The sequence below is a fragment of the Columba livia genome, chromosome 16 (genome assembly GCF_036013475.1).
Source record: "Columba livia isolate bColLiv1 breed racing homer chromosome 16, bColLiv1.pat.W.v2, whole genome shotgun sequence".
In the NCBI taxonomy this organism is placed as follows: Eukaryota; Metazoa; Chordata; class Aves; order Columbiformes; family Columbidae; genus Columba; species Columba livia.
This window is the reverse complement of record NC_088617.1, coordinates 10,223,577-10,249,622: the sequence shown is the minus strand read 5'-3', so window position 1 is coordinate 10,249,622 and position 26,046 is coordinate 10,223,577. Positions and strand designations below refer to the sequence as shown.

At 40.4% G+C, this 26,046-nt stretch overlaps 1 protein-coding gene across 1 annotated transcript in view; it reads left to right on the top strand.

Moving 5' to 3' along the window:
- Window positions 1-23,155, top strand: part of VAPB (VAMP associated protein B and C) — a 30,375-nt gene extending 7,220 nt beyond the window's left edge. The window contains exons 2-6 of the mRNA XM_065032445.1: window positions 8,324-8,476; window positions 16,062-16,165; window positions 18,436-18,516; window positions 19,629-19,805; window positions 21,881-23,155. Coding sequence (XP_064888517.1) covers window positions 8,324-8,476; window positions 16,062-16,165; window positions 18,436-18,516; window positions 19,629-19,805; window positions 21,881-22,039 — 674 coding nt within the window. The 3' untranslated portion in view covers window positions 22,040-23,155. The remainder of the gene's footprint in view (window positions 1-8,323; window positions 8,477-16,061; window positions 16,166-18,435; window positions 18,517-19,628; window positions 19,806-21,880) is intronic.
- Window positions 23,156-26,046: the final 2,891 nt, after the last annotated feature.

The window sequence follows — 26,046 nt, the reverse complement described above, 5'->3', positions numbered from 1 at the left end:
CATACCTGCTTTGTAGACTGAGATGCCTGTAGACACATAGAGGATATTTTTGGGGGTGTCAGGGATGTTGTTCAATGTAAAACTTGGCCTGCTAGGCAACCTCTCATAAAGAGGGATTTGTGCCATCAGTCTGGAACAGCTGTCACAGTCTTGCTGTCATTGAAAAGATGTACAAAGCGAATCACCATTCCCATGTATAATTCAGTGCAGGATTAAAGTGCACATGGATTGCGGTGATTGAGTGTTTACACTAGCAAGACAATCCAGACTGAGAGGAGACTGAGTCTGTCTTCCCTGCATTATAGCTGTTCTGAAAATTGCTTTCTCCAACTGGAATTCTTCTGGCCTCAAAAACATTTGTACAAATTGGGTACTGCTGCCGCCTGCAGTACTTTATCCCACATTATTATAAATACTTTATGAAAATAATCTCTTTACTAAACTACTTTACTGTCTAGTTCTCTGTGCTGTAAGTGACATACCATGGTGCTATGGATTAAAGATTTTATCATTCTAAATTTAATCCTGTTTTCTTGGTTGGTTTCCCTGAGGGGTGGAAAAAGCAGAGAAGGAGGAGGTTTGCGTGGTGATCCAGTCACTCACAATGCAAATTACAAAATGGTGTAGGTGTGGGGCTTGCTGTGGATCTTATGTTTTTGCAAATATTTTGTAGTGTCTCCTCCTCTGGCCTCCCTACATTTTCAGCAGATGAGGAGCAAAGGTGTAATGGCAGTAGGATTTGTTTTATTATTATTGTGATGTGGGTTTTTTTTTTAATTGTGTGTTTTTTAATTACTATTATTTAATCTTTAATAGCTGTTTTTACACTATTCTTGCTGGTGTTATATGCTGGCGCAGATAATGCTTCCAGAGTTTAGGTTTGGACAAAGCAACTTCACATTTGTATCTTGTTCTATGGCAGACCGTATAAACCATCAGGTATTTTTCTCTTTATTATGTTTTCTTTCTGCTTCTGACTAAATTTCTGATTGGGTTTTGGTTTGGTGTTTTTGTTTTTTCCTTTGATTCTGAAAACATAGTTAACAGACTCGTTTTCAAGTGGCTCCCCAGAAATGTATCTGGCGAAATTCACGATTCCTTCCTAATTTGTAGCTGTAATAATACGTATTTAAGTTTATAACTTACTAGAAAAGCAGCTACTCATTGTGCATCCCAAAATCTCTAATTGTGCTCATTTCTTCTGGCTTTTGCAATTTATGCATAGTTTTGCAGTTAAAATATTTGATCAGTTGCTATTTAAGTTGCACACCAAATTTGTCTATTTGAAGAGCGTATATGAGCATAAAATTAGAGTAGTTAAGTTGCTCCTTGCCTACCATTTTAACGTGCATCTGAAATGGAAATGAGCGATGAAATTAGACCAGGAAAAAATGTCTTCACAAGAAGTACAAGAAAAAGTGTAGCTTGGGATGGTGATTAAAATCACGATGCTTCTTCCAGGCTGATACTTCATGTTGACTTCAGCCTTCAGCACCGTTTTTGCCAGGGCAGTTTGCACATCTGGCCCCCTGTGCTCTCTGCCCCCGCACCCCCACGTCTCTGGGGGGCTGTGCTATTTTTTGGGGTCCTTTCAACCCAGCAACCCCCAGGAATGATGCTTTACATGGAGCGCAAGTGGGTGTCTTTGAGCATGTCTTGCTATGTTATGCTTATTGAAAGAGATGGAGCTGCTATTCTACTGTCCAAAGAGATTTTCTGAGCTGTTTTCATACCTAGAGAGAGTTGGTACATGTGATATTTGTGAGTGGAATGGACAAAGTAATACGATATGGTTGGCGTTCAGTTCTAAAAGGATATGAAAGCACACTTGAAACCGAGATATGCCTGTAAGAGCTGGCCAGCTCTGCTATCGGTCTCTTGTTTACGCAATTGTGTGTGGAAAACTGCTTTCAGTTTAGGATGTAGGGAAAATATTTCAGGCTGTGCAATTTTGTTGCTGACGATTGCTCTAAGTAATGTTTTAGCATAATAAAACTGAAGAAATCGGTTGGAAAAAAACAAATCACACTGGTACCAATATTCTTTGAAGGGCATATTCTTCTCTTGCTCTTCGCAAGCTTTTGTGTGGCCTCACAGTTCTTACAACTGTGAAGTCAAACTGTTAATGATCTTCTGAGGAATAAAGGTGACAAAAATTACATACTAATAGATACCCTGAAAATAGTCGTCAGTCTCATATTTGTTTTTTCTCATTTTTTTCTCCATTAAGCATGGCGCATGCTCTGGGAAAAACACTATTTGCCAGAATAGCCCAGAGAAGGACACTGATTAATCCATCCAAGTGGAATAATTTACTGCTGACCTTGCTCCAACTTTGACATCTAGATCATGTAATTTTGTTGGTTTTCTACATCAACTTTTTTTTTTTTCGTAGATCATTCTATTGATTATATTTGAAAAAGAAAATTACTCCCCTGCGTCAGCTATTGCATGGGGAGTGATTTGGATGGTGCTTCTATTTTTGTGATAGGTTTTTCATCAAGGCTTCTACTGCTTGACACAGCAGAAGTGGAAACGGCCACTTCCCTCCTGCCGCTTTGCTTCAGGGACTCTTTTGGGTGAGGATAGTTGTGATAAGAGTAAAGAAAGTATTCCTATGGGGGCAGGGTTTTCTAGCATTTAAAATCTGAGGCGAGACTGAAAGGTCTGTGAGTGGTTTACACGAGGATTAAGAGAGGCCCAAGTTTTTCTTAAAAATAATTACCAAATTTGGGATTCTGTGTCCTCTTAGTGAGTTACCATTAAATCAGCCTTTTATGCAACCCAGTCACTTCTTGTTTCTCATTCTTCGACTTCTTTGATTTCAGAAGTTTCGGATGCTCACTTAATTATGAATGTCTCCAGAGCCAGATGATGATGATGATGATGATTAAAACTTGGCAGACAGTGCTTTTTAAAACACTAATCTTCACAAGATTTTCTGTAATTGGATAAGTATTCTCCTCACTTCGCAGAGAGGAAAACTATAAGGGTCCAAACCTGCTTCTGTTTTTGGAGATGCTGTCAACTCTTAAGGCTCTTAATAGCAGAAGATTAAGTCCTTAAGTGATTTGTCTGAAGACAAGTAAGATGGTGGGAGAGTTTGATTAGATCTTGGGTGTTCTTGATTCACAGGCACCTGGCTGATAGCTCAAGATGTCTTGCTTGACATTTCAGCGTTTTCATTTTAGTGTTTATCTTCAAAGGTCATCAACTTTATGTATAACTTTAAAAAGAAGAGTACAGTAAGTCAAGTTCTACACCTGCTATTGAGCCCTCTAGTGTTTTTATTTTGGCTGTAGCTCCATTGCTGACAGACACCCCCAAAAATAAAATGGCAGAAGTTGTGGAAATGAGATCACTTGGTACTGTCAGAGGCACAGTAAAGGAACTGAGAAACAATTTGGATATGATGATAAGAAAAGTTATCAGTAGAGAGGCTGAAATATTTGGATGGCGATACAGCTGTGTTCTTGGGTGGTGGTTGTTTTGTTGGTGATGCTAATACATAGTCGCTTAGGACTCTGCAGTAGGGTCCATGTGGCTCTGTCACCGGATGAATTATTGCTCCGTGTGAACGTCTGCTAGTCAGGACACATCCATGCCTGGGATTTGGGCTCTTGAGAATCGCCACAAAACAATTTAAGTTTCCCCTTTACTGCTTTTGCCATCTCCCTTATTAAAGATTCCTGGGTTACCTTTCTATGGCTGATTAATATGTCAGGTGATTAATGACTTTCATCTGACACATCGATGGGATTAAACCATGATGAAATAAGTCTTTCCCCTCCTATTGTTGCATTCTGCTGCTCTCCACAAAGGAAGTACAAGAGGGATTGTCTCACTAGAAGCTCTGCTTGTATTTCTGCCTGTTTCTGATTACTTTGCTTTTGGATATGTGTCTGTGGTGCTGAGTTAGAGTAGCAAAAATTGTTTAGGAAAAGATGATGAAAGTGCATCTAAAATATTCTGGGAATAACATGGGCAGCTTATGAGAATTTGTTCTTAGTCTTGTTTAACATGACTCAACTATGATTGTATTGAGTGCTACTGCAGTGCTTTTGCTCCGAAAAGCACCAGCTCAGTACATTTTTTAGGGGATGCCTGACTTTAAGCAGATGAGAATTTGCATTAGATTTAAGCACAAAAAACTAGGCATGTGCCTTAATTACTTTCAATAACTATGGCAACTCTACAAGGAAACATGTGGCTGCAGGGTGCATGCCTAGAGGTGCTAGCTTTAACCTACTAAATATGAGATGCGGTTTCCTTAATTTGGCAGAGTGCTGTGCAGAAAGCTGTGGTTTCCCTGATGCCAGAGGCTGAGTCCTGCTTGATCTGGCTGGAGACCGACTCTCCTTTTTCTCACTGCCCCCTCCTTCACCCCCGTCTGGTAAGGGGATTAATTTCCAGCCAGGCTTGGCTGTTCTGCAGCCACATGGACCCTGCGCGGCCACCGCCAGCAGTTGATGGAGACGGGAGGTCAGACCACGTCCCCTTGCAGCGGGGAGATGGACTGAGCCAGCAATAGAGCAGCCCCAGGACTGTAGCCCTGCTAATGTGTGTAGCTCGTTGTGAAGATGTAGCAGTATTTGCAGGGACAAATGTGCAGAGGATTGTGCCCACTTGGTTTGAACGTTCCTGCCGCAGCCTGTGCCATCAAAGCTTTGCCTCTGCTGATCCTCGCGCTGACTCCTTTCATGTGCCAGTGCTACGGCAGTGTGCTTGCTGCCTTGAAAATACATGTGTGCAAGGATCATTTATTTGGAATTTTGGTGAAGGTGAGAGTAATGGTATTAAGATGTGGCTGCGTAACGTGGTTACTGTGAGTAGCGAGTGGCAGGAAGCTTAGAGCAAATGCTGTGCTGATCAAAAAGTCGTCAGCCTGGATTTGCTGGTACAATTACGGGCAATTTTTATTGCAATGAGAGTTATTTAAAATTTAAATAGAGTTGACATCATGTTCTTTTGACCTAATTCTCAGGCTTTTGTATTATTACTGAAGTGATCTGGGATATTTTAATGCAGTACACTGCAGAATGGCACTCTTAGGAAAGATTGATACAGCACTGGTGTTTGAATAGGAAATGGAGCATGGCAAATTCTGAGATAGTGCTGTGATCTTCAGATGTGAAGGGTTGTATGTGTAGCTCCTGGGTGGAAAGCCACAGCTGTAGTTTGAAACCAACCCTGCTGAAAAGTGACCCAATGAAAACCCATGATACCTCTGTGTTTGTTGTTGCATGAGTATATGAGGTCATGATTTCTTTCCTGCAAGTAGTACCGCTCGTTTGAATATCACTAGATGCCCAGTTTACATTGACTTCATTCTGACTGGCAGGAAAAAGGCATTAAGCCCTTGTGGAATATTCTAAACTTTCGCAGCCAAATTTGATTTACTACATTCTTCCTTCTAGACAACTTGCTCCCATGACAACCACATGTCAGATGATGCAAGTACAGACCCCAGGTTTCCCATAACTTTGTCCTTGGGATGGCACCAGTGTCATTTTTCTCATGATCTTTAAAAACAGAGGAGAAAAATAGTTCTTTCTTCCTTTTTTTTTTTGGTAAGTGGTGCGAATTGTCATTCGGAAAGCACCATGCCTTAGTATAAATTTCACTCATCTAGAAATATTAATAGCAATCAAAAATACAGTGTTTTGGCTTGAACGATATAAAATCAAGGTTGTGGTTTTTAGAAGTGCAGCTTCTGTTGAGGCACTTGGTAAGAGTCAGACTTCACTGCCAAGCCAGCTTGTTGTTGCTTTTAAGGCAAGTACCATCCAGATGCACCAACCTGAGTGCTTACAGCCCACCTTAGGGGTAGAGACGTTATTCACGTGTTGAATATACTTGTAGAAATAGTCCACCCACTTGTGGTGAGGACAGAGGCATTGGCAAGAGCTGTAGAGCATTTCAGGTTACTGTATCTGTGGGTATACAGTCCTACTGTTTGTCCTGGGATCAGTTCCCCCACATACCGCAGCCTCCTCAAACTGTCTAACCTGGGCTATGATCATCTCACAGCAGCCCATCAAGGTTTCCTTTCAGCCTGGCCTGGCAGTCCTTGCTCTTCAAAGGCAGGCCAGCCAAGCTGATAATATTTCTCTGCCATGCCCTAATTACCCCTGAGTAATACTCAGTTGTCTGTTTCTTTTTTTACACACTTCAAAGCAGCTGTAATGACACTGTGTTCCTGACTTTGTCTGCTCTGTTGTGCTTTGCTGCAGTATTTTAACAGCAATGCTGTGAGAAGTGTTGCCTGCACACAGGTTTGCTGGAAGCAGATATCAGCCTTCTAGTACAGCTGTGCTGGCAGATCTGCAAAACCTGTAATTTGGGGAAAATGTATCTAAAGAATCTGTTTAAAATTTAGTGGACAGAAGATGAAACATCAAGCAGACAAGAAGAAATGAATTCAGGCTGCTGAATGGTTTTGCTTCCAAATATTTTGGTCTGAACTATGTTAGCAAAAAGTCAGTCCATTTGGAAATTATTTTACACACAGAATTGTTGTCGCATTTCTATTACAAACAGCAGCTCTGTGCTGGGATGCACAAATCCCCCGCACGTTCAGCCAAGTAGAACTGTGGGATCTCCTGCAGATGTCTCAGCTCAGAGGCTGGTAAAGCGCTATGGGAATGCAGCTGTGCTTGTGGGGATTTGTTTGGGGGACCCTCCCTCTGTGCCGGAATAGCTCAACCTGTAATTTTTTAGTAAAGGCATATCCTTAATGCTTAGGCATCAAGTAATTGCTCATTAAATGTCAGACTTCTCCCAGCTAGACCTATCTTGAAGATCTGCTACTGTATTTACACACCCAACTGTTTGCTGGATTTTTCTGATATTTTGGCTTGTTTAACCTTTTTAACAACTCGTGGCTTCTTCTGCCCAGTTATTTTCCATTAGACTTCAAAGACTCTCTCGGCATGCAGAACACAGAGATACCCTGACAGCTGTGTTTCATTCTCTTTTCACATCTCAGGGTTTCACCAGGCAGAGGTTTAGTGAAATCTTTGTCATGGGATCTGAAAACGTTACTGCTTCAGTTTTGTTGCTGCCAGGTTGCATTGTAAATGCAGAGCTGGCTTGTTCCGAGCGCAGCCAGAAATGGTGCCACATCGCTGTCTGGTTGGCTTTTTTGTGTGTGTGATTATTTTGGAGTTTTTTCCCCTCGTAATTACTTAAAACAAATTGGATCGAGGCTGCAGGACTGTAATACTTTTACAGCTGTATTAAATGCCATCTTAGGAGACAAATTTCTGTGATAAGTTTGTAGAAAAGGAAGCAAACTTAAATTATTTTAAACCAACCATGCTGCAGGATGAGGATGGTGGAATGTTGCCTGCTAGCAGTTTTATTATTATCATCATCATTTACCCCTTTTAAATTTTAGGGCTCTCGTTTCTGCAAGGCAATCGTTCAATGCTTACTTTTTTTTCCCCACCAATTTGCTGTTGCTCCCGAGGCTAGATGAAGATATTTTATTCAGGCATTAAATTAATTACTTTTATGCAGAAGACAGTTGATCGAAGCGTGGTTATATTTCTTTTCATTTTACTTCTTTATCATCTGAGCAAGCACTGCAGTTGCGTGCTGTCTGATTTATCTGTGCCGTGTTGAATATCAGTAACTAGTCTGTAAGGGGTTTGGGCGGTTTGAACTAGGTAGTGAGCCTGTGAGAAATGGATTTGCCTGCATTGGTGTAGCAGAACTTGGCAGTGGTTCGATTCTGGCTTTGCCAATACAGAAATCTTTGCCACTGTTCTCAGCATCCAAGAATGTTCCTATTTCCACGTGTTTCTCTCCTGTCTTGGGTGAGGTGGGCTATTTTATGGAGATTTCTTCTTGTTTGTCATTTCTAGTAGCCACGAAGGTTATTAAAATAAATTTTAAAACCCTCATACTGTACTATACTCCCCTATTTACCATCTGTAACAGAGGTATATATGGTATATCTCTGTCAGCCTGGGCTTACTGGGATTCAGTGGTTGGAATGGACTAACTGTGATACAACAGAGAACTTGGCATCATTTGAATGCCACGTTGTTGTGTTGGCACCGTAAATAAATGATTTCCCCCTTTTTATTTTGCTGTTCATGATCAGCTTCAGCTGTTGCGCGGTGCGTGTTGGAGCTGCACGTCAGGATGCTCAGAGACATCTCAGCTTTGTGCGCACCATCATCCGTACGTGCCGTAGATGGGAACTGAACATCTAATTACTTTATGAGATTTGTGAACAGAGATTTAGAGCCTGCTTAGCCTTTGCCTGGAAGTACTTTCTGTGTGATTCCAAGCCTGCTTTTGCTCTCCTCCTCAGGTCCTTTCACAGATGTTGTCACTACAAACCTGAAGCTTGGCAACCCTACAGACAGAAATGTGTGCTTCAAAGTTAAGACCACAGCACCACGTAGATACTGTGTAAGGCCTAACAGTGGAATTATTGATGCAGGAACATCAATTAATGTTTCTGGTAAGTCATTCAAGCGGTTTTTTGGTGATTGAAAATATCTTCTTCCAAACAATTAGCTCTTGGAACGCTTTGCAATCTGAAAGTATTTTGTTGAATGTTTGTAAAAGTGAGAGGTGATTTAATGGAGAAGCAGCCTTTTCATATATGTTTACTTCCCTGTTCCTGATAGCAGTAATAGATTTGTTTTTACATCTTGTTTGTGGGGAGAGAAATACATCAATTATTTAAATGGTTCAATAACAGTCTTAGCCAGCCTAGCCCAGTCAGCCCTGCCCTCCCGCTGGGATTATTTTTGTACAGTTAGTTTTTTGCCAGCTTAACTTCCTGAACCAGCTCACCACAGGGTCAAACAAGTGCTTGGACGGGCACGTCGAGGTAAGAATAAAATGGGGTGGACTGCAGCCACACCGGTTTAGCTTGATGTAGGCTGTTGCCCAACTGCCTAATATAACCAGTAAGGAAAACATTGACTTTGCAGCCATGCTCGGTTTATGTTCCTTGAAGATGCGATATGCTCTGGTGTTAGAAATGTCAAGTGACTTAATCTTTACTGTTCCATAGGAAAACTTAGTGATTTTCTCTAATTGAGTCAGTAGCTCTTGACTTGCCTAAGTTTGGTAATGGAAAAGCAAAGAAGTGGCTTATTTTGAAAGTATAAAGAGTTGAGCATTTCCCATAAACAGAATGTCTGTGTATTATTAACTTGCTGGTGATGCTTGAAAGCAGTGTATTTTTCTCAATGACTTCTCTGATCTATCTTCTTAATAAAGAATTCTAACAAAGCATGTAGTAGTGGCATACTACGTGAATAAAGTCTGACTTTTTAGTTAAGAAAATTATTTATATAAACATGCAGATACGTTTTACTGTTTTTAATAAATGGTAATATTGGCATTATCAGAAGAATTACTTACTGATAGGTTGTATGGTTTGCCATTAGTCTCTTACCAAACTTTTCTAGCCTGGAATAAAAAAGTTTTGGGAGCTAAAATTACTACTTTTTACTTGAAAAAAAAATAAAAATCAAAACTTGAGTTTTTTTACTTAATAAAATGTAAAAAACACATCCCCCCTCGGAGAGCTCGCTTCAACAAAATCAAAATTGATCCTGAAAATACTTTGCACTGTAACATTAAGAGACTCTAATCCTGTAAGCCTTCTTGTGCACGCGTGCGTTTGCACCCTCATCGACCTGTTGTCTTTGGGATTTCTGTTGTGTCAAATGGAGCGTGCCTGTGACGTGATGGCAGAATTGTGCTTTGTGTGTGCTCCATGGCTGGGAAGTGTCACGGTGAGGGGACAACCAGTGCGATGCGGGGCAGGCACAGTGCTTCTGCCCCAGGTGAAGGCCAGCATGGATCTGCTGAGCTCTGAAATGACTAATATGCACAGTTAAAAGCTCTCTAAAAAGAAATGGAGATTTGTAAAACTTGGCACAATTGCCGTGTAAAGCTGTCTATCATCTATACTAGCTGCAGGCAAGCATATTAAGTGCATACAAATAATGGAGTGATAATGAAAATTAGCATGGTTTCTAGCTACAAATTATCTTCCTACTAAAAAGATGTGGATTCTTTTAATCTTTCAGATGAACTTCCAAAACTAAGCTTCCTTTGGCACATACCGCGCTTTTTTAAATGTCCTCTTGATCTCAACATTGAGTGTTTTCCTAAACTTCTGCTTGCGATGACCCATTGCTCTACCTTGAGCAGAATATAGTGTGTGCGAGTGTTGTATGAACCGTTTTATGTTGTGCTACCAGCTTGCCTGCACCTTACTTGCTTTTGCAGCCCCACTCTCTCAGCAGCATACCGAATAGGATATGGATTTAGTCCAAGACTCGACTTAAAGTATCGAATTATGAGATACTGCTGTGCTCACCCTAAGCTGTGCTTTGCTCTTGCTTATGTAGCTTTGAAAAATTTCCCTTTTTCTGATAACTTTATTTATAGTGATTTATGATTCATTTAGTTTTGCACGTGGCTGTGGTATATTTAATCACAAACTCACGTTTGTGTTTTACGTATTTTCATGCTGATAGTAACTTAGTAATAATAAATAATGATCCTAAATTGGCAGTCCTTATGTTAACATTATACTTTCAAATGCATGTAGTACACATTCATTGTTCTTTAGGTAATATGTAATGTAAATTTATAAGTCAATGTGTTACAGAATTCTGGGATTATAATTCTTTATTTCCTAAGACATTTGAAGCTGAAGCTGTCTTTATCATGTGCTGTGGTTGAATTTCACTGTATTTATTGAATTCTGGTAGCTTTGTTATACCATGCATGGGACCTAATTGTGGAGCTGAAGGTGGCATGGTTCTGATTAGCAGAAGTGATCTCTTGGATCGGGGGGATCAAAGAGGGAACTTTCATTAACTTAGAGAACAGAAGTCCAATTCACAGAAAGGGGGGGATGTGTTTAACCTTTGCTTTGGAGTAATGTTGCTTAAGAGCAGAGGGATGATTTTGGAGTTAATGAAGTGAAAAATAAATAGAACTTGTTTCGTTGTCTCTGAATCAGTGTTCAGACATGTAATTCAAGTCTTGCACAAGGCATAAAAATAGGACTTGAATTCCTCCAAACCTAGTGAAAATACTACTGATGAGAAATTATTAGAATGTGGTTAATTCAGTAATAACTTCCGGACACTTAAACTAATTGGGCTGTATTTACTATATGCAATCTGTCCTCTTGAGAATCGCTGACTGGCATTAACACAGCTGCTCGGTAGGGCTGCATTGATACTGCACCTCGCCTCCAAAAATCTGTGCCTAAATATAGTGGCGTGAAGCTCCGGAACAGTTCATAAGTTTCTCAGAATGTTACTGACTAAAGCCAAGTTTGGGGCAGCCTTATCTTCCTTGGGCTGCAGTAACCAGACGCCTTTCTTAAACCCCTGTGGAGTTTTCTGTACTGTTCTGATGTGAGTGTATGAGAAGGTGTTCTGCCCTAAGACACAGGCAGCAATCAGAGCATTATTCCACTTTGTTTCATACTAGTATGATGGCTCATTTAAAACATAAAATGCTAGAAAAGTAAAGCTTGCTTTATTCTAATAGAGCGTCAAATACCAGCTTCTCATGTCATATCACAGCTTTGCTTAAATATCTGTGTTTAAGGCCCTGGTAGTGTGTGCTGCTTGCTGCAATGTCAGGTTTGCAGCCCATGTTCTCACCTGTTACATAATGACATGTAATTTTAACAGCCGAGTTTATGTAACTGTCGGGAAGCGTATGTGTGCGCTGTCATCTCATTTCATTGCGTTTGGTCTGAAATACTTTGTAAAGAAGGTTATTTGCACACATTCCATTTTGGTTAAACATGTCTTATTTCGACAAAGATACCTCATTTTGTGGCCTCCAACAGGTTGAAATCTAAATGAAAGGCATGAATGGATTACAAAGGAAAAGTGAAAAAATAAAAGCAGATGTTGAGGAGTCTGCAGACAGGTGTATACCGGGGGGAGCAAGTACAGATGGTACCGTCTGTGCGGTGTCCGGCTGAAGGGAGCAGTCTGAACACGCTTCCTAGAAATGGGGAGAAGCTCACGTTATCCTTGGGTTCCCGCTGAATATGCGTGGGGTGGTTTTTAGTCTTCTGTAAACTTGTCTGACCTTGAAAAGGCAGCTTGCGTTGCCTTCGGGACGGTGTTTCTGCAGCTGCTCTTCCCTTCAGTCGCAGCAGATCTGCCCCTTTCGCTAACACTCCCGTCGTGTCCCGTCCGCTGAACCTGGACATCCCAGGAGTACGTAGCGACTGCCAAGTTTTGGGTTTACCCGCTTGCTTTAGAAGAATCTATCTTGATCTTCCACAAATTCAATAGTTTTTAGTATTACTGAAATACCTCCAGAAAGAACTGTGCAAACATGGAGCAAATGTGAAGTGGTGCAGTGGCCTCTGCCTGTGTCTGTAGATGGGAGCGGCCTTTGCTCACCCCTAGCAGAGCTGATCAAATGGCACAACGATCTTGAGGCTTGCTGCTTGGGGTATTTTACGTAAAGGTGATGGAAATGTGGTAGATTTGTTCTATCCTGACCATGACGAATTTCATGCAGTGTCATTTGGGAAAATCGTCAGTAAAGCTAGGAAAGAAAAATAGATTCACAGGCTATTGAATGGGCTGCTTAAAGAGTAAACAGTGATGTGGTGGATGGAAATGTAATAGCAGGAAGTTACTAGTGACATTTTTTGAGAATGATTCTTGGTACTGATCTCGTTTAATGCTTTTATAAGCAATTCTGCCACAAAAAGAATACGTGAAAAACCCTGATAATGATGTGAAGTTGGGAGGCTGAAGATAACGTGGCAGAACTGTGTGTCCTTGAAGGCTACAGTAAGACAGAGGATGAGTTTCATCAGAAAAACTGCAAAATCACATACCCGGAGGATAACATACTCCTGCTATAGTCACAAGCTTGTTAAACCAAGGGGCTGGATAGGGAGACCAAGGTGCTGACATAATGTGACTATGAAAAAGACAAATGTGTAGTATGCGCAAACAGGCAGAGTAATGGAGGAGATAGGAGAGTGTAAATGCTGTTGTCCCAAGCACTAGTGAAATTTCCTGGATGTAGATTTAGAGTGGCTTGTGTAGAGGAGTTGAAGCCAGAACAGGTGCAGGGAATGAATGGAGAGCCTGGCCGGGAGCACCACCCCGTCTGGCTGATGGAGTGTACCAGACGCCAAGAGTTTCTGTGATTGATGTCTTGGAGTGTACCAGAAGTACACGACTCTTCCCCTTCTTTGATATTTAAGCATAAGGGCAGTATTGGTCTAGGACCAAGTAAACAGGCCATTAATAAATGTATCTGGAAACTAGAGGAAGGTCACTGACTATCCGAGCAGGGAGACTTTTCTGTTCCTTCTGCTCTTGGAAGGGAGTGTGAGATCCTGGCTGGCATTGGGGGGGAGTTGTGCCTCCTTCCGTGTTCCTTGCTTCACATTTCTTGTGTTCCTTGGGAAAGCAGCTTTACTCTGGTGAAAACCGCAGGAGTGTAATGCTTGTGACATGGTTGTTGACTTTGCCAGTAAACTGGTTTAGGAAAGAGTATATTAGGTCACTGCCACTCCTTTGCTATCTAACAGGGCCTTGTATGGGGGTGTAGCAGGAGTTTGTGAGGAAACTAGTGTCCATTTCTTTGGAAACACTTTAGAACAGGACGTACCTGAGGCCAGTCCTTCATGTTTGAATTGTGAGAGAGACAAGTGGGCTGACAGGTATGACTTGTGTTACTGCTCATCCCATTGATCTCTCAATGACTTCGCGGTTTTTGCCCGTGGTAGAATAAATACATCTGGTGCTGCAGCTGTAGGGTGATCGGTTTAGAAAGTGGGTGAAATGCGTGTGCATCTCTGCCTAATGGATGCTCATGCCAGTGAATTTGAAGATTATGTTAATCCTTTTATTTCTTAGAACTCTGGGTTCTGATGAAAGCTGGTCAGAAACATTTGACCAGGGCAGGTGTCTGGCTTGATAAGGCGTTTTGTAGAAACATACGCTTTTCACATAGTAGTTGCATAAGGTATGGAATTTCTGGTCAAAACAAAGGACCCACGTTCCCATCACAGTAGCAAATTCTCCAGCAATTGGGGCAGTTACGTGGAACCGATCTTTCACAGAAACCCCCAGCAGCCTGTGGCTAAATGTTGAAATGGTTTGGTTTCCTCTTGAACAAAGTACATATTTTTTAGCTTTGCATCTGGCTTACAAGACATTTCTTGAATAATTTGTGTCAGTGTGGCCTTTGCGTATTGATCTAAAAATACAAGTGCTAACACTGTGTGTATTGTCAGGCCCTCTCTGGCCGTTGGCTCTTACGATGCGCTGAAGGCAATTCAGAGCAGCCAGCGTGGTGTTGGAGGATGGCTCCAGCACTGTCACTTGGGAAATAACCATTTCAAATGAGCTTATAAAAGCAAACTGAAAAAAAATGCAGATCTGGAGAAGTTCCATAAACTGGAGAGCTTTCAGTACCCAGTTGGATCTTACACATTACGTAGACTTGAAGTGAGCGAGGTGTCTGCTACAGAGGAGAAAAAATGCTCCTGCTTTCCAGTGATGTATCATGTCATGTTGAAATACATTTGTTTTTGCAGAGCAGCCACTTCTGTTTGGAAAAATGTTTTTTAAAGTAGCTGGTTAATTTGCAAATATTTATTTTTGGACTAGTATTTGGTTACTGCAAGGTGAGTTTAAAATGTATAGTAATTTTTAAAGCGCCTCTAAGAATTGGCCACCTTCCTTTTCTTATCGCTTTAAAAGGTGTGTGGTTGTTGATAGCCACACTTTGTGTGCATGATGAAGATGGCACGGCCGTAATATATTCTTCGCATTGAAGGAGGCAAATTGGTTTGACTTGACTTCATTTGCAATAAATGGGATCTTTGCATATTGCTTTTATACAACAAACCCCTGCAATTAGTCTATGTGAATTTGGGCATGTAATGTTAATAGCACTAGTACTTGAAAGTAATTCTAATTCTTGAATGGCTTCTCTTCATAGTGTTTGAATCGAGGGGCTGAAGTAGAGTCATGGGTCGTAAAACGTGGATTTTCAAACCATACACCATTTGTTATGTTAGTAGGAATTGCAGTATATTATATGCAAGCTTCATTGTAAATTTGGGGGGTGGTGGCTTTTTGCAATATCTAATAATATGTTTCTGTAAACTGCTTTGCTTAAGTGTTCATTAATGTCACAGTAGCTGAATATCCAGGTGTCATTTGCAAAACGCAGGGGTTCTAAGTGACCACTGTGATTCCAGAATGCTCTCTGTGAAATACATAACTCTCCCTCTTTATTTTAACAGATTAGTTCTTTACCAAAAAGGAAAACACATGGGAATTCCTAATATTAAATACATTTTTAAAAAAATACCCCAAACAAACTTGTTCCTTTTTCTCTTCCCCCTGAACACGTTCATTTTCTGCATAAGTAAATTTTGGCATGTTTGTGAATTTTTGAATGAAGAGAAATATGTTTCTTGTATTCTTTTCAGAGGCAAAGTTTATATAAATTGGTAACAAAGTTTCAGCAACTCAGATTTGGAAGTGAAATACCTGTACTTGGTAAAACAAATACCATGTGACTCTTAATCTTTGTAGAGGAAATTTCCATCCTGAGACTTGAACCTGGAGGTTTAAACTGTTTGACTGTGTAGCTTTTCTCAGGAGCGACCAGCAGAGCTGTGTGCACAGCTGATGGGAACGCCAGCTCCTCACTTCTGCCCCGAGGATGGAGGAAGAATGAGAGATGCTTTCTCTGAGAACTTTTCCCCCTGTCCCGGAAGATATGTAAATTATCCGATTTACTATAATTACTACTGTTATCTTGCCATAGTTGTATACAGAATAGCATTTCCAAAATCCTCAGACAAAAATCTAGCCAGGCTGCCTTCTAAAATTCTTTTTAAAGTGAGGTTCCTGATCTCAGCTGCTGCTTTGGAAATAACAGACATACAACTTGAAACCATTTTAATATTTGTATTTCTCAAATCTGGTAGCAATCTCATCAATTCATGACTGCGCATCAGAGCAATGTTAACATGATGTGTTCTGGGGTTTTTCTTGCAGTGATGCTACAGCCTTTTGACTATGACCCTAATGAGAAAAGTAAACACAAGTTTATGGTTCAGTCTATGTTTGCTCCAGCTGACACTTCAGATATGGAAGCAGTAGTAAGTATTGAAATTAATTTAAATGGATTTCTTTCTGATTGTATAATTTTATCAGACCTTTTACTGTGTCGCTTAAGGGCTGTTGTCAAACCACACTGGAATGTTCCTTGAAAGCTTTGCCACGTTTCCATCTCTGTGCATGGCAGGGTATTTTCTTTTTATGTCGAGCCCCAAGAATCTTGTGCTGAAAGACAAAGTGCGGGAGACTGAGTTGGTGTCTGTGGCTGCTTCTTTAGGACGCTGCTGACAGTAATGGGATACCAAGCCATGAAACACATGTTAAGTAGTTGTAATATTTTTCAATACATCATTTTTTAAAGAGCTACTTGAATTATATGTTTGAAGAATATAAAGAATATATTCTAAGTCTGTGGCATCTTTCATGGTTTATGTCTCTGTACTCTGTCTTGAGCCTTCCCTTCAGCAGCTCCTTTTCCCGGCAGGAACCAGGAGGATGATTTACAAGTATTGTGTTTTTCTTTATCCTGACCCGTGTCTTTTGCGACCTAGGGAAATGAAAGGCCCTGATACAGCTTGTGCTGTGGATTACAAATCAGAGTAACAGAAGGCATGTAGGTGCTTAAGCAAAGGACAAAAGATATAGAAATAAGGTGTCAGGCTATATTAAGACAACTTGGAAAGGAACAAACCAGAATGCCAACTGGTTGCTTTCCTATAAGAGCAAGATTTACTATTGCAAGAAGACACAAGGAAGCTTTCTCTGATCTAGTTTTTGTTAGCTTGAGAGAATACTCAGTAGCTATTAGGACACAATAAAAAAGAAAAAAGACCATTACTCTGAAGTGTACGGCCTGTCTGTGTTTATATATATGTGTATTACTTAAAGCAACAGCAACAAAAACCCCCACAAACAAACAACAGCCCCAAAAAACCTCAGAGTACATATCATGGCTTTTTTAGAGTAGTCTTCACAATACGCTGCTTCTTCGGAATAGATTTAGAAAGCTGCGGCACTCTGCAGAGTTAAGAATTTCCCTTCTGAAAGAGAATGATGGAACTGTATTTGTTTAATGGCCTCAAAATAAGATCCAATGGGAGAAACAACAATAGTAATAAAATGTCTGCATCACTAGGAAGATAAGCCAGTCTGCCTTTTTTCTAACTCTTTAATTTTTATGAGATACTTTATACCATGAAAAATGTTATTCTCCTAGCAGAGAATGCCTTTTAAGACCTAGATGGCCCTTTCAGTTTTCCAGGGCTCTCTGGGCCAATACAATTACTTTTTCTATAACACTCGATCGATTCTCAGTTTTGTTACTGCTCTCCAAATCTCATCCTGTTCTGGATAAACAGGTGAGACAAATGATCAGAGTACTATAAAGCTTTCAGCACTTCCCAGGCAGCCAAAGAGCTCGAAATAGAATTCCGAGTGCAGGCACAGCAGAGCTGAGGTGCAGGTCAGCTGTTTGGGATGAGCCAAATACCTCTTGGGGTTGCGCAGGGGTTGGCCATCATTTGACATCCACCGGAGATCCGCTGAGCAATGCCGTGCGACCAGCAGCCTGCTCAAAGCGAAGAGAAGCATGTGGGAACTCCAGGACATAAATATGGACAATTCTTGCTGTGTATCACTGTTATGAATCAGAGCTACAGCTGCTATCTAGTAAAGATTTATAACTGTTAATCCCTATTAAAAGTATTGGAGGGAAACTTTATTCTAGTAGACTCCCCGGCTGGCGGGAAGGACGAGGGGGAAGGCGTCCCGCCCTGTGTGCTGCGCGGCCTGGGACTGTCCGGGCTTTGGTGCTGGAGAACCAGGAGGGGGAAGAGCAGCCCTGGAATTCCTACCAGTCGGGAAGAAAAACCTCCTGTGACATTTGAAAAGCTTTAATAGGAAGTCTGCTGAACAAAGACTTCAGAACCAGTGTTACTGATTTGGGGTTTTGTTATCTTTCCCTTCCTTTGAGTATATCCCCCCCACTGTTTGTTTTTTTTCCTTTTTTATCAGGACCATAGCTCCCCCTATCTATGCTAATTACTCTTACACAATTTCCCGTTCTTACAGAAATTACCTGTGCTTCAGACTATTTAGAATTATTTTCTTCATCATACCTGGTCTTTCCTTACCATGCCACTCAGTTACATATTTCATTTTCCTATTTCACCATGTTTGTGGTTAAAGGCAACATAGTAAACACCTATAGAGTTTTTCCTGAGTAAGGTGATATGATTTGTTTACATACTACACCAGCTTTTCCATCTGCCTTGTTATAATAATGTTTAATATTAAATTAATGTTATTTCAGTGGAAAGAAGCAAAACCAGAAGAACTCATGGATTCGAAACTTAGGTGTGTGTTTGAGCTACCAGCAGAAAATGATAAGCCTGTGAGTATTTTCAGATGCCTATTGAGTGTTTTAACTTAATACCGCAGTAAATCATGTAAAATGACATGTTTATACAGACAGTTATATAAGCAAAAGACAGAACGTCCTGTTTCACTGCCTGGATGGCATCACCCTTTGAGAACACGATATAAACTGTATTAAACTTTAGTGATGCTTAATGGAACCAGCAGCTAATTTGAAGAGTGTAAATGCAACACAAGCACAAAGAAATCTTTGAGTTGATCTGTTTTCATTGAGTGAAAGATCACAGAATAAAGAATATTTAAAAAAAACAAATGGAAAGATGCTGATTGATGTTCATAGAGCTCAGCGTTTATGCTGAAGCACTTAGGACCATCAGCAGTATAAATTTTGCCTGTCTAACACACCCCTTTGATTCCTTGATACAACACTGGAAGGAAGTTGGTAGCAAGCTAGTGAGGGAGATACAAATGCATTAAGGGATTATATTGCAATTAGAAGCTATAATATTGTAGGATCCTTTTTTGTTGGGGTAATGAATGCATTAATTTCTAACAGAATTATTTGGTGTCAAATGTAGAACTGATAATGTATAGAATAAACTGAAATACATTTCCTAGTGTGCAGGTGCTGAAGCCACGTGGGTTTTACCTTGCCCTGGGCAGCTTGTAACTATGATCGTGTGTTGTTATAATGTCACTGTTGTGGTCTCACTGTGTCTGTTCTACCCTCTCCAAACAGCAAACGTTTGCTGTAAAAGTAGGTGCTTTTGCTTTAGGCCAAAGTACTTGGTGTGTTTCCATTTTAGAGGCGTAAAGAGAGGAAGGAAAAATCTGAATTAAATTACATTTAAGAGCTATTCTGTTCAGTTGCGATTGTTTTCTAATAATCCCTAAAATTTATTAGGGGAAAACAAAGGACAAGCAGTAACCAGATCCTATTACTTTTTTCATGTAAATAGCATCTTCATGTAGAGACTTTGGTGGCAGTTTTGGTTGGGAAAGAGCGGTTTGGGTGTTGTGATGTGCAGAACAGGGAGGAGGGTTTGGAGGTCTGCAACTTGTTTCCTAACAGGAGCGTGGTGCGGTGTTAATAACTAACCAAAAATCACTCTGTCCTTTTTATAACAGCATGACATAGAAATAAATAAAATTGTATCCACAACTGCAACAAAGACAGATTCCTCTGTAATGTCTAAATCAATAAGTTCCTCTTTGGATGACACTGAAGTTAAGAAAGTAATGGAAGACTATAAGAGGCTTCAAGTTGAAGTTCAGAGGTTACGGGAGGAAAATAAGCAGTTTAAGGTAAAGATACGCCTTGTTTTCAGATTTAGCCCTTTCCTGAAAAAGCTTCCAACTTAAAGGTTTGGTTACCTGACCTTGGCATGTCGTTTTAATATTTTCTGTAAATTAAAAGATAATTTAGATTTCTCTCTGTAAACTGAGAACAAAGTGTTGTAATCAATGCTTCCGTTGAAAAGAACATACAAAGTCGTGCACTCAGAGAAACTGATGGGGCAGCAACCCAAAGTAATGAATTCTCTCTTTTTTTCTCTATCCCCACCTAGTTTTCTCGGTCTGAATTAAACATTCGCTGTTGGATTTGGCCCCGTTCTCTCAAACTGATGGGAGCTGGAGGGCACTGTTGTGCAAAAGTGTTTTAGTAATTGCACCTATAATACGCAGTTGAAATGACCAGAGTAAGAGAGATTAGTAGGAAATAAGCTTCCTGTCATATGCAGCACATCCCTGTGAAATCAAGTAATTGAGGAGCTGTTATCACTGTGCTGAAAAACTATTTCTACAGTAGTTCAGTAGTTTCATTTGTCTAGTTTCATAGATAACCAAACTAATGAAAATTTTGAATTTGTGACTACTGGAGCCCAATGAAAGGAACTCTGTTCCATCAGCTCTGGTGCCGCTTGGCTGGCCAATGCATGAAGAAATTAATGAAACATTTGTAAACCGCTTCTGTTTTGCACATAGAAATAATATATGTATATAGCTGAGACACAACCTGAACTTCTCCTTGTGTTCTTGTTTCGCCAGCATCTCACAATACTGTAACTGCTATATGAGTGTAGTTTTTGCAAATCAGTCTTGAGTGAACACTCTACAGGAGATATCTAGAACTGAGCTGAGGGCTTACAGTAATGTCTTAAAATTGTGAGCTGGTTTTTTGTGGAGTGTTAGAAACATCTGCAAAACATCAGAAAACAGTGGTAAATTACAGCCAGGTGCTGGCAGCGTCAGGTTAGAGTCACTGTCAGAAGGAAACGTGTTGTTTCTAGCAGGAAAATGACGATATAGGGTAAGCAATATTTTACTGTTTATGAAAGGCGGTTGTCCCCATCCAGACTTAGCGCAGTAGTGGGGTATCAAATAGTCTGTGAGTTTTAATAAACAAATAAAGGAATGAAAAAGTTTTCATCCAGAACTTTAGGTGCCCCTTTAAATTCAAGAGTGAGAAACACCGACTTTTGAATCTCACTTATCTGATGGTTTTTAAGGCTGCAGTAACTCCTATTGCAAATTCAGTTCTTGAGTACTTTTCTATGCATAGACTGGAGGCTTTTGCTATGGTATCTTACACTTTTGCACTGTAATATTGCATCACATGGAGAAGTGTTAACACTATTGCTTCAGCTGTATACAAATTAAGTCACAGAAGGCACGTTTTACAAGTTCCTGAAGTGCGGTGTGTGTGGAATGGAGTGTGCTAACACACCGTTCAGATCGAGACGCGGGTAACACAGGCTCCACCTGAAATGATAATATCTGGTGTTATGATGTTGTTTTATCAGTTGTCTTACATCTTTAAATCGAGAGAGCTGTCAAATACCAAGAAAATATCCTAATTACTGCTGTTAGTTTCATGTCAAAATGTCAGCATTAATGTGATGGAGGAAATAGATTTCCCTTCAAATGCTGGTAAAATTTGATTGCAACATCTAACTAGAGGAATGATGAGTATAATTGCCTTAAAGCTGCATATTTTTCACAACCTACCTTAGTTAAATTGGAAAACATTTTCCCCAACAGCACTATATTTTGCCTACAGAGCAAAAAAAGCATCTCCATGCCATTCCTTCCATCGGTGGTGTTGAGTTTCTGGAGCTGTCTCCAGCCTTGGGATGAGTGGTGGTGCAGGTTCCCTCGTTGCTTCCCCCGTTACCTTGGTCAGCAGGAGAAAACTCCAGGAGCTTGTGGGGTTTGTTCTGCTGGTCAAGTAGATACCGAATTCTTCTCCTACCTCACTACCCTTCTCGGGATTATTTAGGAAACACAACTCTAAATTAGCTTGCCTATTCTATTTTGCCCACCTAAAATAAATACGATAAGGGTGAATACTTAGAGATAATCCATATATGTTCCTTTAGGAAGAAGACGGACTGCGGATGAGGAAGCCGCCCCAGACAAACAACCCAATATCGGCTTCTGCAGTTGCTGTCAAGGACGAAGGGCTCAGCTCCAGACTACTTGCTTTGGTGGTTTTGTTCTTTGTCTTTGGTGTAATTATAGGAAAAATAGCCTTGTAGAGGCAGCATGCTGGAAATTGTAAATTGGTTTGATGGTTCTGCCATATCATTGGATTAAATTTATTCATAACGATGTTTAAAAAAAAAATTAATGTATGACATCTCACAGGTCTTGCCTTTAAATTACCCCTGCACAAATACTATGTAACATAACCTAGAAAGTTTAAAGTGTACAATGAGTAAATGAACGAGAGAGAATATGCTTCAGTGATGGAAGGGGGGGAGAAAATCATGATTTAACACTACAATGGGATATTGTATATGTCATTTTAAACATTCTTAGACCCTGGTACATGTTGCTGGATTACCTCTTTTTAAAAAGAAAAAAAAGAACAAAAAAAAGAAAAGGGGAAGAAAAAGAAGTAGAAAAAGCTATTCCTCCAGTGCTGGAGCTGGCCCTACTGGATGGTTGGAGCTGGGTTAGGCAGGAGGTGTTGATAACTTCTGTAAAATATGTTAATCCACCATTCTGCTCATAAATTTAACAGTTTCTGTCAGTGTCTTCAACTCTGTGCAAGTTACCAATTCCTTGGCACTTAAATGGATAGCGAGAAGCTGAAAAGAATTGTATGTGGCAATGCTGAATGTGCTGGGCATCGCGAAGAGGCGAATGGTGACTGGTGTGACGCTCGTTTGGAATAAAGGACGATGCCTTGTTCTCACAAAGGGACCAAGCTACATTGCTGTTGGTTCATTTAGTTGAATTAAAATGTTATTCAGAGATGTTTAATGCATATTTAACTTATTTAATGTATTTCATCTCATGTTTCCTTATTGTCACAAAATTGACTTAATACGATAGGGTCTGAAAGGGCACCTGTTTAAAGCCAGTGACTAGAACTAAAAATTTGCTGCTGTAGTGATGCGAGATTCCTCTGCCTCCTGGTGTTTTGGGCACTACACAATTGTTGGGAGTTTTGATCATCTGAGCATTGGAGAAACAGTGGTCAGGAAACTGTTTTTGTATGTAAATAAGTCTATCTAGGGGAAAAAATATTAGTAGTAAACTAGTCCTATGACGTAAAAGACCAATCCTGTTTGACTATGTAGCATCTTAAAAAAAAAAAAAAAGAAAAGAAAAAAATAAGAAAAGAAAAATTAAATAAAACCCCCAAATTAATGTTTCCTTTGTTACTTTTGTCATCTTCTCACAGTTTCAGAGGGGGGAGGAAATGGTGTTCTCTGTCAGTTTGTGGATGGCCCAAGGGAACTTGCAGCCTTGCTTCAGGGTCATTTTTCTTTTTTCCAGCCTAAATTTAAAATCAATGCAAACAACCCCGTCGTGAGCCCGACACACCCGAGTGTTGTGGGACGCGGGCCCGGCCCCTGTCTCAGCTGAGCTGGCTGCAGCAGCGGGGATGCTTGCAAGCATGGTGAAAGTAAGATAAGGTAATTTGGTTTCTAAGCATAATTCTATACCAAAATACATCCACGCAACATGTTTTAACATGTTGAACTCCAGCAGAGTTTACTTTTCAGCAGGTAAATTCCCGCGTTTTCTTGGATGATAGGCCCAAACCCCATCAGTGACAAAAGTTCGTGTAACGCCTTTCAGGATTAAAATGCATCTTTTCAACGCGACTTCTTTCATTCCTTTATTATTTGTGCAATTTCTTGAGAGAGTTGTTGGGGCTGCAGCCTCTCTGCTGCATTCATTGACCTTTATATTTGTTCCACTTGTGTCTCTAGGGTTTCCTGCTTTGCAAGTGCTAATAAGTGAAATTTCATGTGAGTTTTAATAAGGAAATAGGAGGAAGAAAGCTCAGTTAGTGTGTTCAGCTTATGAACACAACTCTGGAAGCACTTCTGGAGGATTCAACAGAAATCGGAGGTTTAAAAAGCTGGTGCATTGTCTGCTCGGGCTGGAAGTGACAAAGCTGTGACAGCCCCTGCAAAGGGCAGAGGAGACGGGAGGTGAGCTGGGAAGAGCGAAGCGCTGAGCTCAGTGGGACAAAGCGGGCAGAGCTGAGCAAGAGAAAGATACTTTCTGGGCAGTAGCAGCTACGGAAAACTTGAACATGAAATGGTTTTAAATAACCTTTTTCAGAAAGACAAGGCCCTGATGTTGCAAAGTTTTCCTGGCTTTGAAGAAAATATTTGAGAAAGCCTTTCTGAAGGGAGACTGAGCTATGCGGTATGAAGAGGCTGTAAGAATCTTGGTCTCACTAAAAATATGTTATCAGAATATCAGAAGAGCTGAATTCTGAATTTGCTTAAAACTTTTTTGAGAAGTAATAATGTTCCTGTAATAATGTTCCAGGCAAATTTGACAGACACTGTCACTGTCTGTCCTTCCAGCGCTCAGTAGTCACGTCATAGTGACCTGGGACGACTCAGAACTTCACATCATTGGTGAGCAAAGTTGTTCCTGTTGTTTGCAGTCCAGGATTAGAAAGAGGTCCCAGAAAACACTTCCCTGCTTTGCTGGATGCCTTAGAAACGCGTGATCGAGGAGACCAGCAAACAGGACCGTAGTTAGTTACGGATCTCTTGGGGTTGACCCACCCCATCAATCCTGAACAAGACTGTTAAATTTTAACTGCTTGTATTTTGGAACTTAAGAAAATCCTGAGGTCTTTCCTAACTGTTTCTGGGTAAGGCTTTGCTTTTGCTGAGTTTAAAATAGAATGACTGATGAGTGGAATCCTTATTTACCTACCTGTTTGACCAGACCCTTCTTTGATACCCCATAGAAAGAAATCTAAGGATGCTTTTTCTTCCAAGGTTCCTAAAAGGCCAGTCTGTAGATACATTGCAAAAAATACACTGGGTGGATGTTCTTAAGCCACCTGGACCTTTTGTAAGTCGTTCTTTACATGAAGGCAGCAGAGCAAATGTTTTCTTGAAGTATTCATAGAAAGTTAATGATTCTGGAGGGCATTGTATATCTTTGGAAGTTATGCACCAAACGTAGTGTTTCTAAGTAAGATTATTGTCTGGTGCCTTCACACAACACCAGGGATTAGAAGACTGCAATGGATACATGATAGCAGAAATCTAGTTATTACTTAATCTAATTATTGTACTTACTGTCATTTTAAGATGCCCACTTGCATATACATTTATTGTTGGTTTTTGTAAGAGCCAGTAGGGTTTGCTTAGGTAGTCTTCATTGTGTGGAGTTTTACGTCCTGTCTGCACTCTTTGGGCAAATTTGGTATAAATATGTATCTAAAACGTCGTGAAGCCTAATACTGGGAAATGGTTTCTACTATTTTTGTGTAATTATCCACATCTTAAAGGAAATACTCCGTGCCTGGATTATCAGAACTGTTGCTCTGCATTGCAGGTGTCAGCTGTGACAGTGACAGTCGCTACCAGCGAGATCATCCAGTGTGTGCCGTGCTCACGGGGGCTGATGTGCCGTCGCGGAATTTCCTAAAAATACAGCATCGTAATAGCTTGATGGGGATATTCCATGTTACTTTTTTGTCCTGAAATAGTGGGATAAAGTTGGAACCTCACTTTGCAAATCACTAGAGTTTCTTCTCACCAGTAAGCTGTAAAGGGTTTCTATTTGCCTCACATACAAACTTGCGATTCATACCGCAATCCTGACTTGGCAGTCGGCGTGTTTACGTAGTGGTGTGTACACAACATTGGATTGTTAATGTCTTCAGATACTTGATGATGCAGTTGCCTAATGAAAGAAAACTTACCCCTTTTCTTTAGAAAATGTGTATGGCACGTTTTTCTCTTAATTGAAACACCTCCTTAGTGACTTAACTGCAGTTTTCTGAGTTTTTGAAACTATATTTCTCATGCTCTACCTGAAAATATTTGTAAGCTAATGTTTAGGCATTTTAGAAAGAAAAGCGACTACCCAGCAAGGCTGCTCAGCCAGCGAAGCCCAGCAGTTCCATAGATCCACTGCATTAGAAGGTGACAATGGGATACAATGCTGGCATAAATCATCTGTCATGGTTAGATAAACAGTGGGATTTATTGTTCAAGCAGGGCAATGCTGATCCTTTGACCACATCCAATTAAGATTTCTTTATATTATG